We start from the raw sequence: 18,951 nt of genomic DNA, 5'->3' as shown, positions 1-18,951 counted from the left end.
CTTACAGCTGTCTGTTCTTATGTAAATCATCCAGGTTGCTGTAATATTCTATCTTAAAAATGACTGGCATGAAATAATGCCATAAATTATAATAGAATGTAGTGCAAGTAGGGAATTACTTTTTAAGATGAATTCCGGATATGATTTTCATGCAAAAAGAATGTTTCTCTTATCAAGTTGGAATTATTCTGTTATTAATGCTTCAAGGGTGTACAATTTTATTCAGTTTGAATTTCAAATCAAAATTGCTCTTCAGATTCTTGATGAAGTGCTTCTTAGCCATGTGCATTTTTAGTGAGACTTTTATTATTAGTTTTCTCTTTGTGTTACGTGTAGTAACATGATTATACATAATGTATTTTTAGTGTTTTCCAATTTGTTGAAAATCATCAATTCACAATCCCCTTTATTTTATGTCTATGCTTTGCTATTCAAATATTAATAAATGAGCATAGACTTTGGCTTACATTCAAATAAGATAAATGGTACTTTAAAGGGCTGTGGAGAAATGAATGTTTCTATATTTACTTTCCTCTCACATAAGAACATAATTTTCAATACCTGCTTTGAATGAGACCAAAAAAGGTTCAATAACACCAAAATGAATAAAAGGTTACTAACTTCTTTAACATGGCCTGGCTTTCTTGAGTTAATCTGAGAAACCAGACATTTTCTTCTTCTATTAAAACAAACAAATATTAACAATTGTTGGCTATTGTAGCTGGTTAATAATCTAACCTACTGAAAGTTGTAAATAGGAGATCATCAAAAAGTAGTAAGTAAATTTTAATAGTCCTCAAGTTGCTTAGAAAAGAGTGGAGTCACACTAAATCATGTCTGTTGGTATAATACACTTTCTGTCAATGTATTCCTTCCTTCCTTCCTTCCTTCCTCCTCTCTCTTTTTCTTTCTTTCTTTCCTTTCCTTTCTGTGTTTTCTTTTCTTTTTTGTTTCTTTCTTTTTCCTTCCTTCCTTCCCTTTCTTTCTTCTTTCCTTCTTCTTTTCTTTTTTTCTTTCCTTCTTTCTTAGGAATTTTGCTTGATTGTTTCTTAAGTTTTTTATTTTCTTTTCTTTCCATTCTGGGGCTTGAATTCAGGGGATCTTGCTTACAGTTGGCATGCTTTCTTTTGAGCTATGCCTTCAGTCTAGCCTCTTATAGGTTCTACTGGAGATAGAGTTTCTCAGACTTTTCTTCCCCAGCTGGCCCTAAACTGGGCTGCTCCTTTGTTCTACCTCCTGAGTAGCTAGGATTGCAAGTATCAAGTACCAGTACCTAGATAAAATTCAATGAAGCCTTTAAGATTTTAATTTAAATTTTCAGTGATCCCTTTTAAAGTGTGAATTTCACAGTCCACACCCATTCTTTCTGCTGAAAGCTTAAATTCAATTCTATTCCCCAAATGGCTACTGTGAGTGATACAATTTAGTAACTCAAATTCCATTCCTTCAAAATAACAACTATGTTCTCCTAATTGATTTTAAATTTTGAAGAGTACAGTGATGTTTAGAAACATACACTGCCTTTAAACTCTATCTGGAAGGTTCTCCACACTTAAACCCTTAACTCTCCACAAAGAAAAATCTATAGCTAAATTCATGGGATTGTTTTGTCTTTACAGGTGAAAATTCTCCTAGTTAGATCTCATTTAAAAATGTATCATTTAGTTATAAATGAGTAGTAAAAACATGGCCATTTAAAAGTCCTGAGATGATAGGTCTGGGAAGGTGGATCAGTGGTAGAGTGCTTGCCTTGCATGCATGAGGCCCTGGGTTCAATTCCTCAGCACCACATAAGCAGAAAATACCAGACATGGCACTGTGGCTCAAGTGGTAGAGTGCCAGTCTTGAGCTGAAGAGCTGAGGGTCAGCGCCCAGGCCCAGAGTGCAGGCCCCACAATAGGCAAACAAACAAACAAAAAAAGTCCTGAGATGTGTATCTACACAATTTAAATCATAACACAGAATTAGTGAGAATTCAGACCTACAAAAGTCTTCTCAGGGAGGAATCTTAGCACTAGTATTTTAGAATCTGGCCCAAGGCACTAGTAAATACAAGTGATGTCAATATTATGATTGCTTTATATCTATGGTCAACTTATTTACATGCTTGATGTAGTAGCATGAGGTCACTGGCCAGACACAGAAGTGCATGCCTGAAATCCTAGCATCTTAGCAGGTAGAAACTGGGGGGAAATCACAGTTTGAGGATGGCCTGAGCAAAAAGTTAGTAAGGCCTCATCTCAACAAATAAACCAGGCATGGGAAGATCACATTTGTATTTCTAGCTTCTAGGAAGGAGCCACAGGAAGGAGCACCAGCTTCCAAGGACAGACTCATTCATAACTTCAAATCCCAGGTCACTTGGGAGAGAGTCCTTCAAACCTTTTTAAACAAGAATATATGCTTTGAAAGAAAATATACTATAAAAGCTGAACTTGATACTTTCATTTTCAACTCAACCAGAAAATGACTAAAAAGCATCCAAAGGGAAGAAAAAGAATGGAATAATATTAAGATTTCAGAATCATAAGGTGATGTCAATTCATTTTTGCTAATGTAATCATCCATACAAATATTTTTGGGATTTCCGGATGGAATTTAAATAGCAAACTTCAAAAATACTAGTAAAACAACAGCATAAATTTCAAGCCTGCTAGACTCACTCCAATTAGCATAATTAAATTTCATTTCTCATAGTTGAAAGGCAAAAAAATTCCCTTTTCCAGTTGCAGTTATCTTCAACTCCTTAGCATATTTTGAGCAACTCTATAAATTCCAAATATACTTTCCTTATGTCTAGCCCATATAGGAACATTTTAAAACCAAAATATGAGACCATTTGTAAGATTTCTGAGATTATTTACAAGATGAATAACCACTGACAAGAAAATATCCATCCCCCCAAAACACAAGGTTACATTTTACCACTTATGTGCATGCCAAATATCTCAGATTTATTTTAGCCACATGAAGATAATGTTTACAGTGTCCCTCAGTTTCATACTAGTAATAAAAATCTCATGACGTTTTTCAACATGACCTTCATTAAATAGCTGAAAAAAGATGAAAACTTTCTCATAACTCAGAAAAACATTTTTTTCAATTTTATATCACGAAATGTACTAGATCTATTATTATAGAAATATTTAAATAACTTATAGTACCATAACTGATTCTGGTTAAGTATTCATATATTTAGTTATTATGTTGCGACTCTTGGGTCCAGCTTTTACTTTCAGTTAAGTTTTGTAATAAATTAGTTAAGTCCTCAAATCTTTGTGCCAGTTAGAATGTATATTTCCAACATATCCTTTAAAAGACCAAAAAATCCTGCAAAGACTATAGACACTTCTAATTATATTTGTAGACTTAATAAAAAAAGAAAAGAAAAATATTTCCTGTCATATTTCCTAAGGCTCTCTTCCATGCCTTCAGGTAGAATATCCTTTCCAATCAATGTGATACTGAATATCTCTTCTGAGGTGAACCTCACAGCACCTCATCCATGTTCTAAGAAGTCACAGCCGTTCTTGACACTCATTTTATCCAGGTTTTTTTCTTTGACCTTATTCTTTGGTTTCTATCAAGTAAAATATTTCAGGTAATTACAATTTGTGAAAAAACTAAGAAAGCCAGGATGTTGTTGAGTGCGTGGAGCTGGGAAAACCTATCAAGTCCTCCAGTATCCTGCTCTTCCCAACCGTACATGAACTACAGGGATGAAAACCACTCAATTTACCCCAATTCTAAGTTTATTTTCCATAGGTGTATGTCTGCAATCCCAGGATACTTTGGAGGCTGATGCTGGAGGAACACAAGACCAACCTGGACTACATAAACTTGATAATCTCTCACAAACAAGTCAGCCAGCCAGAAAACAAACACAAACTATTCTCATTTCCCCCAAATAAATAATATTAATTATTCTAGACTTCCCACATATATACATATATATGTATATGTTGTCTTCACGATGTCATATAATAGTCAATTCAGAGAGAGAATGAGAGAGACCGAGTCAGACAGAGAGACAGACACAAACAGAGATCTAGACAAAGAGACAAAGCAGAGAAAGAGAAAGTCTTCCTCTTCTTATAAGGCCATCAACCCTGGCTATCAACATCAAAGAATGCTATTTAGGCAGCCTGTGTCAGCATTGTCCTTCGCTGTACCCTGTAGCAATGCAGAGGAGATTCTGTCTATAATAAAACAGTTGGGAGGAGCTGTCACATGCTGTGAGGCAGAGCCTGTCTGTTTACAGTAAAAACAGCCTCTTGGCTGTGGAATATATTTCTTCTTTTCTCCAATTAGTTGCACAACCACATATACAACACCAGGACACCAAGTTTAACATTTCATGTTTCCCTTGGACATCATCAAATAATTGCAAATTATTGTTTTTAATCTGTTCAAAACCAATAAAGCTCACCCAGACAACGGACGCATAAAATTTTCATAGATGATAATCTCACATTTCTTCGAAAGATCTCTAAGAGGACAAACTGCTCAGTGTCTTCTTTTAAAGGAAACAGAAAAGGAATACATTGAACGTCTGATAATAAAATATACTCAAATTAGAACTGCAGTTCATCATATGGATACTTTGCCCAGAGTATACTCTAAAATCAAATTTATTATTTTGAGTTTTGTTGTGTATATATACTTTGTGATAATCTACCAACCCAGAAATCAAGACACACTGAACTAAGGTAATCATTCTGAAACCATGCACTAGAAAGACCGTAATTTTTGAAATGGACACTTAGTGCTAGAAAAATAGATAGCAGAACTTTCTGGCCACCATTCTACAAGATGATAATATGAAAAAGGCATAAGCACAAACAGCGTGAGCTATGGGCAGAATGGTGCCCTCCCTCCTTCATACTCTACCCTCCCCCAATGCGATGGTGTATAAAAGAGGATGTTTGGGGGAGGGTAGTGTTTTTGTGACTTTGGGAGATGGTTGTGTTTAAAGGCCAGCCTGAGAGCAGGGCCTTCATTATGTGATTATTTAAAGGATACTAGAGTACTCTTCATCTTTCTCTCACCTCACATATAGAAAGAAGATGGAACAAGTCCTCACTGGAGCTGAACCATGCTGGCCCCTTCATCTTTGACTTCCAAATCACAGAACTGTGAGAAATTATTTTTCTGTGTCTAAGCCATCCAATACATAAGATTGTGTTATGGCAGCTCCAATAGGCCAAAATAGTATTGAATGCTTAAAGTAAGTAGATTATACTCTAAGGAAAATTTCATTCCTTCTATAGAGTTCTAATTCACACACACACACACCATCCCCAGGCATCTGCAAGTAGATTCATCTCACAACATACAATTTTACTGAGAGGTTTTACGTTAGAGAATGTCTGAAGAAGGCTACTGTCTTCTAGTAGGGAGTGTCAGAAAGGCTATTAAATACCTGCAGCACAGAGCACAGACACTCACGCCACATGACTACAGTCTTGTCAAGTAGTTGGGAAAGTTCATTTGATATTGTTCTCTTTTGCACCAAACTCAATGGATCACTGATTAACTCTTCAAAACTCTTTTTTTTTTTAACTTCGTGTGTTTTTTCTGTTTATTTTTTGAAATAGAGTCTTACCGTGTAGCACAGGTACATTTGAACTCAAGATTCCGCCTCCATATCACTAGTACTGAGATGATAGGTTTGTACCACTGTATCTGGATTCTATTTGTTGTTTTGTTTTTTTTTAATTGATATTAGGGGATTACATAAATTTCACAAATTTCACATTATTGTGGAATAGTGATACTTAGTCACAAACACATTTTTAACCTTCACCAGGCAAACTGTTACTATCATGGTCTATAAAGTTTGTGAATTCTAGGAGGTTTGATAATACAACTATTTCTTCCACACCGGGTGATATGTACATTTCTTTCCTTTTGCTTAGTGTAAGCTGTTCCCTCTTTCCCTCTCATTCCTTCTCTCCCAACACTGCCTTTGAGTTGCTTGGTTCATGTTCATCTATGTCCAGTGCAGCTGATGGACCCCTGTGTTGTATGTTTTCCTGTTTCCCTCTGATTCTGCGTCCTCCTCCTTGCTTCCCTCTGTTGTGTGCATACATACCCCATATACGTGGTCAAGAACATAGAGTCATTTCGCAATGATATGACAAAATGAGTGGAAATCCTTTGTTTCTCCAGTCCTGTTTACTTTGTCCTGTCTTTGGCTTCTTCAAAACTCTTAAAACTATCAAGGTCCACATAATGATTGATCTTGATCGAGGATTTTATTAGATTGAGAGATACTGCAGAGATTAGTAAAATGTTTCTCTGAGCGTGTGTCTGTGAGGCATGTCCAAGGATGATTAGGTACTTAGGGCTCTGAATCAATCAATACTTTAACCATTCCTTGAATAAAAAGCCAGGCACTGATGGCTCACACCTGTAATCCTAGCTACTCAGGAGGCTGAGATCTGAGGATCCATCAAGGTTTAAACCAGGGAAGTAAGACTCTTATTTCTAAGTAACCACCAGAAAATTGGAAGTCACACTGTGGCTCAAAGTGGTAGAGTGCTAGCCTTGAGTGACAGGGCTCAGGGACAGCACCCAGGTCCTGAGTTCAAGCCCCATGACCAATAAAAAAAAACAAAACAACAACAAGGACTAGACTAATGGAAAGGTATAACTGAGTGGTAGGGCCTAGCTGGAGGAAGAGGATGGCTTGGGATGAGCAGTTCCAGGGTGTTTCTTGATCTGGGGCCCCTCCCATTTCTTCTTTGCTCTTTGTCTCCAGGCTGGCATGATGATGGGCAATTTTCCTCAGCAGTGTTCTTCCTCCATGCTGTCTGCCTGGCCTAAAAGCATTAGATTCCCTCAGAACTATTAACTGAAACCACGGAATTGATGTGGCCAAGTTAATCTTTCCTCCTTGAAATTGCCTTTCTCAGTTATTTGGCACAATGACAAAAAGTTTGAGAAGCTTCTTGAGTTACATAAAGTTAAATAATTATAAAAAGAAGTAAGAACATTTTGGATTACTGAGTGTAAATCTTTCCTTATGATTTCATGACAATTCTTTGTACAGTATATAGACATATGAAGGCTACCCTGCTTATGAGAATAGCAATGGTCAGGAAATGAAAAGACCATGATAACTAGTTCTAAAGGTTCTGAATAGAGATTATAATAGGCAACAGCAAAACTAGTTTCCAAAATTATTTAAATGTTTCAAGTGTAAAGTCAAAATGGAATGTTTAACCTCCATCTTGACAAAGTGTCATAACTCATTTAGTTATCACCAGGATTGGAAACAGAACCACCAGTTTTCATAGACCACAATTCTTTGTAGCCCTGGGTGATCGCTCACCCATGTGGATGCTCTAAATTCAGCTACAGTTTCATTTTTTCCTTTGAACAATGTTCTTTTTTTCTTAAATATTTAAATCATGGCTGATGTTTTCCTTCTTAGTGACAGTTCTCTCTAACAGAAAAACTATTTTCAAAAGGTGAGATTTTTTCCCCCCTTTGGTGAAAATTTCAAGATGATTACTCAAACTACATAGTGTAACATGAATATGGAAACTTGGTTATTACATGGGAATTTTTAGAAGTTAAGTATCCAATCTGGGTAATTCCAGCTTAAAAAAGAAAAGAAAAAAAAGAATCTTCTTCTTTGTTTTTATATGTCAGACAGTATGAGATTTTTTTTGGAAGGAGGGGTGCTGAATTACTTTAATTATAGCTATGTAATACTGGCAGTGGAAGTAATAATTTTCTCTCTGATTTCACTCAACAAACGAAGGTCTCATTTCTTATTTTAAATCTGATCACAACTACTTTCGAGAAGGCTGAACTTCTTTCTCTGAGTTAATTATCCAAAATAAGCACTTTCTGGCAAAGTGAATGAATAGATACTTAGCTATGTTAAAATGGATGACTCAATGATTTAATAAATATCTACACTTAATATTTATTTAATGCAAACGTATTTTTCTATCCCATTCATATAAAGTTTGATGATATATGCCTAAAATCTATATTAAACAAATGAAAATGTTTTCTTCATTAGGTAAAAATCTTAAAAGTGGTATTATAGTCTAGTCATACTTATGAAAGATTATTTCTAGTAATGTAAGATATGTTTTTGTACCTGCAATAGTATTGGTGTTTATAAGTCCTATGGAGTCCCATTATTTATTGGCTCATGGGAGAAAAACAACACAATGAAACCAATCTTAGAACTTAAACTCGGCATGCAGTAATGTTTCAGAAAAGCATGGCAAGTTCTCTTTTATCTCAATCTCTTAGGACCTCTCAAAGTCTGTTTATTTTTTCATTTTATTGAATTTAATTATTATAAAATGCCATCATGAAGATATTTTTGACTAGGACTAAATTTTTGTTGCTTTTAATAATATGTCAAGGACTCTTTTAGTGGTTTTGTATGAATTCTTCATAAATTAAAAATTCTATTTTATTCCTCTCAATTCTTGAGTTATACTAGTAGGATTTTTGTTTATACCTAGAATAAACATGTTAAATGTAACCTGCTATTGATATGCATTTGTATATTGAAAACACATACCAGAAAACTAATAACCACTGATCTTCTTTACCTAGCAAATGTGTTTGTTATGTTATGAAGATCTGATTCCTTGTAGTATTTTTATGTTATCATATACAATGACTATACCATGAAAACATAAATGATACATATTTTGTCTTGTGTATAATTTTATGCTATTTGAGTATCATATAACACTTTTTTGTCTTTGCTTGTCCTGGGGCTCGAAGGCTTATACTCCAGGCCTGGGCACTGTCTCTGAACTCCTTTATTTGCTCAAGGTTAGTGTTCTACCACTTGAGCCATAGCACCACTTCTGGCTTTTATGGTGATTAACTGGAAATAAGAGTCTCACAGACTTTACTTCCTGGACTGGCTTTGAGCCATGATCCTCAGATCTCAGCCTCCTATCTAGGATGTCAAGTGTGAGCCATTGGTGCCAAGCTCATATAATGTATGTCATCCTGTGCAAAGGTCATGCTAATCTTTGCTATATTGTTCCAATTTTAGTAAATGTGCTCTCAAAGTGAGCACTAAAGATACATTTTTTGTAACTTTGTGAAAATAAAAAGTAAAATATAGGTTTTTGCAAGATTCCTGAATAAAATCTTGCACTTAACAAAATTTAATGTACCCTTAACCTTCAAGATTTTTAATAGCTGTGACTGAAACATCTAACCCTGGCTCAGTAATCTGTTTCCATAATTATATACACTTCTGCACATATAAAAGTTTCTCTGCCCTTCAACTTGTCAGAGATAGCAATTTTATTACTTTTACATTATAAAATTAATAATCAGATTGAATCATTGACAGTGGTCGTATATAATCAATAATATCCGTGTTAACAGGTAACGGGTCATAGCAAATAACCTTGTAAACAAAGTAAACAATGTGAGCCAAATATTGTCACTTACCAGCTCTTCTTGAAGTTGGGAAATGAGTTCATCCCTCTCTTTCAGCTGTAACTTGAGCACTGAGCATTCATCTTTCATGATATCCTATAAAAACATCAAAGAGACAGCATAATAGGCTGAGCCCTTTCACTTCGTCTTTGACAAACAAAGTCAGCTTCCCATCATGGGAGATAATTGCAACTGACTAAGGAGCCTCAGATTTCTTCTATGATGTGGTAGCTTCCATACCATTTCAAAGTTTCAACAGAAAACAAATGTGTCCAAAAATATTACTATGTTGCACCTGATTACATGTATGTGCCTACATATACACGTAAGTATGTCATATTTTACACAATTGATTTTTTATTTTTTTATTTCTTAGGATTAAAAACCAAACAAGTCATTCTCAAGTCTCTCCTCTTATGTTTGTGCATATATAAACAATGGAATAATAGCAAGGATAGTCTAGAAGAGAGATTTTAGCCATTGTCTCCCTGCTGTAATTAGCTAGGAATTCTCAAACCAATAGTCATGTTAATCTCACCACCAATGATGTAATATTGGTAATACTGGTATTATTTGGCCCTTTCAACACAATCCTTGGCCTTTTAACAATCTTATTCTGTAAGGTGCAGTGACGCATGGCTTCTATGTACACAATCTGTGCACGTTTATCACCTCCACCCCTCCATGCTGGTAACTCAGATGCAAGGACGTCATCCTGAATCCTGTCTTCGAAGCTCCAGCTCACAAACCAATACCTCCTGCTCACTCAACACTGTGCCAAAAATTTATCAAATCCTCCCCGCCACTCTGAGGCTTGACTTCTACTCATTTGCAAAAGGATTCTTCTATCATCAGGAATTAGCCAATACTCTCAGTTCCTACCCGCTCTGAAACAAATCTGACACCATGTCTGTGTCCTCTACTTCCTTAGTATTTCTTGGAATTGATGTTCTCTATTCTTCATTAAATTACTGTGGAAATTCATCCCTTCTTACCCAAAGTACTACAGGAGTCTCTAAATTGGTTTGGCCTCACTCTATCACTTCCCTTATCAGTGGGAGTAATTTGTTTTTAAAACAGAATTAATACCATTCCTTCCTATTAAAACAGCTAATTCCTTTTTTCATGAAAATTTGAAACTCTTGGGCCTACGTGTAGTATGCCCTTCACCGTTTGTTACTAATTTTTTTTTTTTAGTTTCAGAGTTTATTTCCAATCAATCATTGCTTTCTGGAAACAAAGCTGAAATGTAGTATTGTTTTATGCACATGTAAATCATTGGATTTTACGACCTTCTCCCATTATAACCTATCTCCCACAGTATCTCATATTCTAAGGCAAATTCCAGGAAAAACTCTAACTATCCATTACTGAATGAATTATACATTCTTTTGTGAGCTAGGTGACATATAAAAGTGGCATATAAAAATTCAAGATAAAAATACACTTGGAAATGATAAATTATGCAGAACTCTAGCTATGCACACACTAAGACTGGAGGAGGATATTCTTAGGAGAGGATCAAAGGCTCAAGAGCTATGTACATATGATCATATAAAATGGAGTTTATCAAAATGAACTCCAAGAAATAGAAACAAGAAGTTTTTTGTTATTTGGGTTTTCCCCCTTTGTTGTTTTTTTAAAATTTCTGTACCTTTTGTTCTATATATAAGTTTATCTGTTTGGGGGAGTAAAGCGGGGAGCACCAAAATGCTGGGACAAAGGATGACAAATTCATCAGTGATACTCACTAGATACTATGATGAAAATGAACTATACAACTGGTTGGGGGGGGTTGGGAGAAGAAAAACTGGGAGAAAACCAGAGAAGAGGTGACACTGTTTTAAAAAATGTACTGATTACATGACTTATGCAACAATAACCCCTCTGTACATCACCTTTAGGATAGCAATTAAAAAAAAAAACTTTGGTGACATACAAAAATTCAAGTGCTCTTTCCTTGTTACCCAGCCTTACTGGAATACCTTTATTTTTTTATTTCTACTTCAATATACAGACTCTGCCTAATTAATACAAAGCATATTAACTGCCACAAATAAGATGCTGGAATTCCTATTTCCTTCCCTCAAAATTGCCAACTCAACATAAGCATTAGAGGAGGGAGCACTCATTTACTTTACAACTTAACTCTATCAGAGATGGCAAGGAAGAAAACTTCCGATTGGTCAGAGAAAATCAAATATTTATTCTAGCTCTCATAGTAATTTTGTGTCTTTTCCACAGAAACAGACAATGTGTACTTCTAACTTGTTAATGTCTCTTTGCCTTTGCTGATGACCAGTTGAAATGGGAGCATTCTGGTCATCTTTGCCTGAACTTTGTCCTTTGTAATTAAGTCCTACTTCCTACATGATAGATTTTTCATGAACAGTCTGTAACTATTGTTTTTTAAACTAATGTTTATCAGTTCTAGGTATTCCTCTTAAAATAAAAAGGTGTACCTGGCTCCATTTTGCAAAGAGAAAATCTGCTTTCTTAGCAGGAGGTGAGAAAATAACCATGCTTCTTAGGACCAGTGGGAGCTATGATCAGATCCTTGAACCTGTAAACAATTCGCTATGTGGCTCTGTACTAATTACTTAACTTCCTTCAACTCTTGGAAAATGTCTGTGGAGATCAATGACAACACCAGACTAAAACTCTGACAAAAGCTCTGTTGTATCTTACTGCCACGAAGGAGAAAACAAAGAAAATATGAAAGGAAAGGGGGAAGAATAAAGACTGAGTTGGAGTAGCAAGAAGAGGACCATGTTTTATTCTTGATCAATTCTCTGTCAGATAAACAAGTTGTGCTAGAAGCCTACTGGCTTATTCAAGAGATCTCAGTTTGAAAGAAAGCGGGTAGCCTCTTGATCTTCAGTGGCTCCAGTATCTCAGGAAGAGCCAGATCATCACCACCACCATAATTCTGCCACTGTTTCAGACCATGATCTTGGACTTCTGCTAGAAGTCTTGACAAACTCTAGATATCTAACACATGGAACTGGGTAGTTAACCCCAGGACTTACAGCTCAGCCATCAGCCCTTTCATGATATGGGATCTTAGACTCAACTACTATTTACTGTCATTGCTTTTTAAATTTTCTTTTCTTTTTTTTTTTTGCTGTTGGTGATTTCAACAGTACTTTTAATAATCATTTGTTAATCTATTATTTTAAATAAATGATTTGCCTATCTTGTCCTTAGTGGAAAGGATACAGGAATGGTTTATCCTCAGTATGCTTACTTTTAAAAAAATCTCAGACTTTATTGCTGGGGAAACTTGTCAAGAACTTCACAACTTCGTAACTTTCCATCAGGTAGCTGATTTTCATATATTTACAGAAGAATGACGAATATTAACTATTCATTGATGGCAAGCAAAGATGTTTTGCAAAAAAAAAGTCTTCCTTATAAATAGCTTTGAAAATCAATTTTAGTTACTCGACATTTTGTTTTCAGTTGTTTTATTTTCATGTGATAGTTTACTAAGTTTAACATGCAAAATCAAAGACTTTTAACAAAAGTTCCAGATAAAGTCTGGTGGGTATGTCTCTTTAATGTTCATATTTTACCTAAAAATTCTTAACATATTTGATGACCTATGAAGTTTGAAGTAATATTGATGTGGGAAGTAAAAGGATTTTAATGTTAGTGGACTTCAAAATATGACGATTCCATTAACCTCTATAAAAGTTTGATCCACTTGAACTTGTGCTTTTAAAAATGCACATTATTCCTAGATAGAAAAACAGAATTCCAGTATAAGATATTTTTTAGTTCTAAAATTGAATTGTATTATTTCCTGTTCCAAAAAGTATTCATTAATACCAAATTCAGTGTGGTGTAGACCAAAGATGATGTCTTTGCTACTATTTTTGTGGAATAGTGGAGTCCCATGCTTCTTTCATTCAGATCTAGAATGATCTTATTAACTTGTGCCATATAATTCTTCATGATTTTCAGGGACAGGCCAGGGTTTCTATTTCCATGGTGATCTAACAGACTGCTTCCTCTCAGGTTACTCCTACACAGAAGGAATACAGCCACCACCGTACAAAGCAGAGGTTACATAGCTATTCCATTGACAGCAATGTATAGATAGGCTCTCCCCCGCCCCCCCCCCCACAACATCAACAGCCAGCCACAAGAAGGCACCATCTTGACATTTAGCCTGTTTGGACTTCAGTTGACTCCATCCCCAACTCTTTCTTCACTCTGTCTAAGAAACCCAAGAGAATTCTTCTCTTACAAGATGCAAGGAAGGCCTGAGATTGTTCAACTGCCCTAAATTTTCTGGTAACACAGCTGAGGAGTTGGTCAGAAAGTTAGGGATTAAGGATGACTTTGTCTCACTTAGAGTCATCAAATAGTTTGATCCATACCTATCAGACCCTCAACTCAAAGACAACTAATTATCTTTCTTGCCAGCTTCCTTCCTGTTCATTTAACAGGCCAGGCATCAAGCAACTGAGAAAGGTGTCTATAACATTGAGTCTACGAATTCATTCAAATTATCTAGTCTACGGCTGGCTGTGAAATTGCCATGAATTTTATACTGCTGGCCATGAACAGGCTGCCCTGTGTAGGTTCTTTTAGTTTCTACGCTTTCCTGGTGCAGTCTTATACACGTTCTGTAGGAAAACCTTCTTCCCTTGAAGCTATAAAATACAGATCTGCCGTGCACAGTGGGATATGCCTAAGTGCTGTGACGTGCCACTGAAAGAATCTTTGAATCTCATTCTGCTGGCAGGAGCTGGTTTCTGGTGTGGGCAACCTTCTTCTATCCTCCTGGAATAAGGAAGTAAGCCAATTCTTGGGCAATTATTCTGCTTTTGGTCACAGGGATATACTCCGTGAATGACACTGGGCTCTGCATGGTAATTTAGATAATTTCTGTTTAAAATATAAAAAGAAAAAGAAGGGTGGGAGGAGAGCCATGTCCTCTTATTTTATCTGTTAATAAAAGAGTAAAAAATGAACCAGAGAGGAGATACTTTCCAGTACTGGCAGACTTTATAGAATGATGAGTTGTGCCTCTGATGTAGAATACAAAAAGAGTAATGCTTTAGAAGTGTTTCAAGGATTTTGACATAATTTTGGAGAAAAAGGGGCAGGAAAAGCAGAGAGCGTAATGCTCTGGTGTACAGGAATTGCAGATAATGTAACTCGATGTAAGCAATGTTTCACAAAGTCTGAGAGGTCAGCACACTAAACTGCAAAAAGGCAATGAACATTAGCTGAAGTTATGAATTACAGCTACAAAAATAAACCGGTATTATGTGGTATGGGAAGAAGTAAAGGTCATGCTTTCTTCTTTTTCAGAGACACTAATGGAAAGCAACAGCACACACAATACTATCTTCAAATACTCATTATCAGCATTATTGTATAGGAGAAGCCTTTTAAGATGGCATGTAAAAGAATTTATGAAAAGTATCTTTTTAAGCATTTTAAGTAGATATGTTTTGAACAATTAGTTGGGCAGTGATTTCCTACACACTTTGCGCAACTATAGGATTAACTTCTACTACAAAACAAAATTAGCAATTGATTCTATTAAAAAATGTACTGAAAAACTGTATCTGGTCATTAAAGGCTATCTTTAAATTATCTAAAACAGAGGAGAATCTACAAATCTATCACATGTCTTATACATTATCACTTGGTGTACTTCTGGGCACAGAAGACTGACATTTGAGTCTGCATTACCAGTGTTGATCTGTGTGATTTTCATAAATCAGTGCTGAGTAATAATCTATAATTGGTTGGAAGTCTATGCTAACATCAGATACATGGGATACATGGGTCTGGTCTCAGGATAAAGAAAGATATAATTATCAGACAAAGATTTGAGAATCAACAACATATTGTCAAAAATGAATGGGAAGTGCAACAATAAAGTACCAACTGCACAGTTGCCAAAATATGAGTCTTTTATCTAAAAATGTATCCAGTAGTTATTTCTAATATTTCTGTCTCTAGACTTGAGTCTGCTATTACAGTATTTTTATCACAGGACAAAGTCACCTCAATATTCATGTGAATTATGTGACTTACTGTGATAGTCTGAATCCTAGGACAGCCACCACAACCAGTTAGAAGCACCAACACATTCTTGAAACATGGCCCTATTTAAAATGTCTAGACAAGTCCATTGCTTCAAAACCAAAGTCACTTTGACCTCTAGTCAGTATGTGGTAAAGTTAATAAGAAGCATGCATGCAATTGTTCAAAATTCCTTTCATACACAATCAATTTATGATGAGGGCAATAGTATCTCCAGTCATGGAAGAAAATAAAAGTCTATGTGGTAAAAATGGAAAATGAACTTCTGTCTAATGAAATTCGAACAGAAATATGTACTTATAACACATAGGAAAGTATGAAATATTATGTGAATATTTTATGAGACACAGAGGTTTACCTGTGAATTAATTAATCCTGAATTTTTAGTAATATCCTCATCATATTAATGCTCACCCTATTTAATACTTACTTCAAAGACATTTAACATCCATGCTAAGTACTGAATTCAAGGTAGATGTGTATATTCTCATGAAATATTGCACTCCAAAGAAAATATTTTAAGGTTCAAAAAGAAGTTTCCAGAACCAAAAATTAATTTGTGTATTACGGGCAACAGCATACAGTTCTGTGCTATTTTCCTTCAGGTCATTCATTCGGTGATTTTTACTGTTAAGTCTTCCTCCCCCGTTAGTTTCTCAGGTTCTCAATTTAGTAGTAAGTGCCTACTGAAATTGCTTAAGAATCACTGTATTTATATGTACACCTTCCCTCCTCCTTCTAGTAGAAAACCCCTCAAGTCATCTGACAAGGAAAAATCTTCTCAACAGACATGAGGGAGCATCAAAGCCTAGGAAGAGAAATCCAGAGATTTTTTTTTGTACATATGTGCAAAAGGCAAAGCTTAGAAACCATTTTACAAAAATACCCACCCTGCTCCACAAGTTAAAATGGTATAAATTTTATATGCAGTTGCAATGAAAGAATGACACTTTTCAAGCCTTTTGATTCTAAAAGCCCTTTCCTAGTTGGAAAGCATTTAGTATTTTGTTAATTAAGCTTGAGAAAATATATATCACTCAAAAGGCTGTAATTGTAAATGTACTAACATGTTAAGATTGTAAAGAAAATAGATGGTGACTTATGCAAATGTACAAATTTATCACACGGCATTAACTGGCATCAGACTGAGACTTATTTAGAAAGTAACATACTGTAAAGATGAATGCTTGTCAATAATTGACAAGTATTTTTTTGCCTTAACACAGAAATTATAATTTATAAAGTCTTTATTCTGAACTTGTCACATTGGGAGATTTGCATTTTAATGGTATTATGTTATCTTGAAAGTAATAGACCTTTCTAGTGTCTTTGACTGTGAATTTAAATACAAGTCTTCTAGAGTCACTTTAATTTTGTCCAGCTGTGCAACATCTCACATCATAAATAGGGAACCAGTCAAATCATAGGGTTATAACGTAATAAAAAAGAACATAAAACTGTGATGGAAGTCAGTTCTGAAGTGTATGCATAATGAATTAGATACAAACTTTGCAATGGGAGTGGTGGTCTTGGTGGTGCAAAAATTACCTAAAGCAACTGGGAGATATTCCAGAGATTCACAGTCCTTACATCCCTCCTTCCCAGTGTATGAGTGTCACTGAACATGTACAATGGATTTCATGATTTGCATCATTGCAATTTCACATTTTGTAAACACATTCACTGAACATCGCTTGCATGAGAAATTCTCACCTGTCCAACCTTAAAGAATGGGCAGTGCAGCAGAAATGAGACTTTCATGAAGGTCGCACAAAATCAGCTGTATTATGGGCAGGTGTGCCCCAAGAAGTTACAGCAAGCCATTTATTCACTAATGTGCAGATCCTTTTCTGTTGTTGCTGCTGTTGTTCTGCATTAGTTGAGTATTATTGGATGTATAATCATCCTACATTCCACCTATGTTTCATTATCATGCATCTTTTGAGGTTGGTTGAATTTTCGAAGACACTCTGTTCGCTACCGCCCCATGTTCTCTTCTGGATGAATGGCTCTCCTGGGTATATGCTTTTCTGGTATGTACACAGTTTTTTGCTTACTTTCTCATTTTGTTACTGTCCATCCTTCCTTATAATAGTTGTCACTCCTCTGATACTCTGTCTGCCTACTATGTCTGTCTAGGGAGTTGCAAGTGCATGTGTTTTATGATTGTCACATCAGTAAGCTCTTAAGTTATGTGTAAGCAACTTTTTACTCAAGGTCAATTTACTTCTCTTAAAAATAGGGCACCACCAGTTTTTATTTTTCACCATACATTACTAGAATACACACATAAAGGTATGCAATGGTACAAGGTTTGCTTATTGTAACTAAAATGTGCCATATGTTTTTTTCTCAGGAGGAAAGAACTTTTCTTTATCTGGGATGAAAAATGGATATTGCATGAATTATTCAGAGTTAGTTTTCTGGTCAAGTATTGAGAAAAATGGACAATTTTAAACACTTGTCCAGAAATATATGGCAAAGTGCTCTAAAACTCAATAACTTTCAGTTTATTTTTCTCTACGAGTCATCTCAATCTTTAAAGTGGCATTTTTTTGTGTGTCTACCTTTCCTGAACCAATCTTCACAACAACAGACACAAGGCAACCTTGATTGCAACTTCTATTCCTGTCTCTAGCTTTCTTTTAATAGAAAAGGAACCACATTCACAGGATGTACATCCTCATCTGCAATTTAGCTTACCATAAATAATAATTGTTCAATCATTCTCTCTCTGAAGGCTGGGTCCAAGGTGAGTCACCTAATGGAAATTACTCTCATACAAGTAATGTAGAAAGTATTTTTCAGTCTTCAACTTGAGATAGGCATTTGACTTGACAAAATCTTTTTCAAATAACTTTTCTTCTTGGGATCCTCTGATTAGCCCAATATTTCCCCCCTTTTTTGTAGTTTAGCCATGAGTATTTGCTAGGGCTCTTTCTGAAGCCCTTTGCCAACTCCTCAACTTACCAATTTATTGTTAACTTCCTGTAAATTAACACTTAAGTAATAATCATTACCAAGTCCCTCCAGCTGTTGAAATCTTGTGCCAAAAATTTAACTGGGTTTTCAGGACCTATACATATTATCTTCCATAAGTGTCAGATTTAAACACCCAAAATTAAATCAGCAACATAATATTGCTCCTTTACTTCTAGACTTAGTTAATATCACCTCTCCTATAACTTTTCCAACAAATCTGGATAATAAATGGTGTGAAGTTTTAGGTTAGAGAGAGAGAGAAAGAGAGAGAGAAAGAGAGAGAGAAAGAGAGAGAGAGAGAGAGAGAGAGAGTTACTTATGGATTTGTATGCAGGGCTAGCTTCAAACCATGATTCTCTGATCTCAGTCTCCTGAGCAGCTAGGATTAAAAAGCATGAACCACTGGTGCCCAATGCCTAACTCTTTCTCAGTGTACCCTCAGTTGGTTTTGCTTCCTCCATC

General features: G+C 35.6%; 1 protein-coding gene across 1 annotated transcript in view; it reads right to left on the bottom strand.

Moving 5' to 3' along the window:
* Positions 1-18,951, bottom strand: part of Ccser1 (coiled-coil serine-rich protein 1) — a 401,729-nt gene that overhangs the window by 62,612 nt on the left and 320,166 nt on the right. Inside the window, exon 8 of the mRNA XM_013029707.1 lies at positions 9,451-9,534. Within this exon, the coding sequence (XP_012885161.1) occupies positions 9,451-9,534 (84 nt within the window). The remainder of the gene's footprint in view (positions 1-9,450; positions 9,535-18,951) is intronic.

The sequence above is a fragment of the Dipodomys ordii genome, unplaced genomic scaffold, assembly GCF_000151885.1.
Source record: "Dipodomys ordii isolate 6190 unplaced genomic scaffold, Dord_2.0 Scaffold122, whole genome shotgun sequence".
NCBI lineage: Eukaryota > Metazoa > Chordata > Mammalia > Rodentia > Heteromyidae > Dipodomys > Dipodomys ordii.
This window is presented reverse-complemented; position numbering and strand designations above follow the sequence as displayed.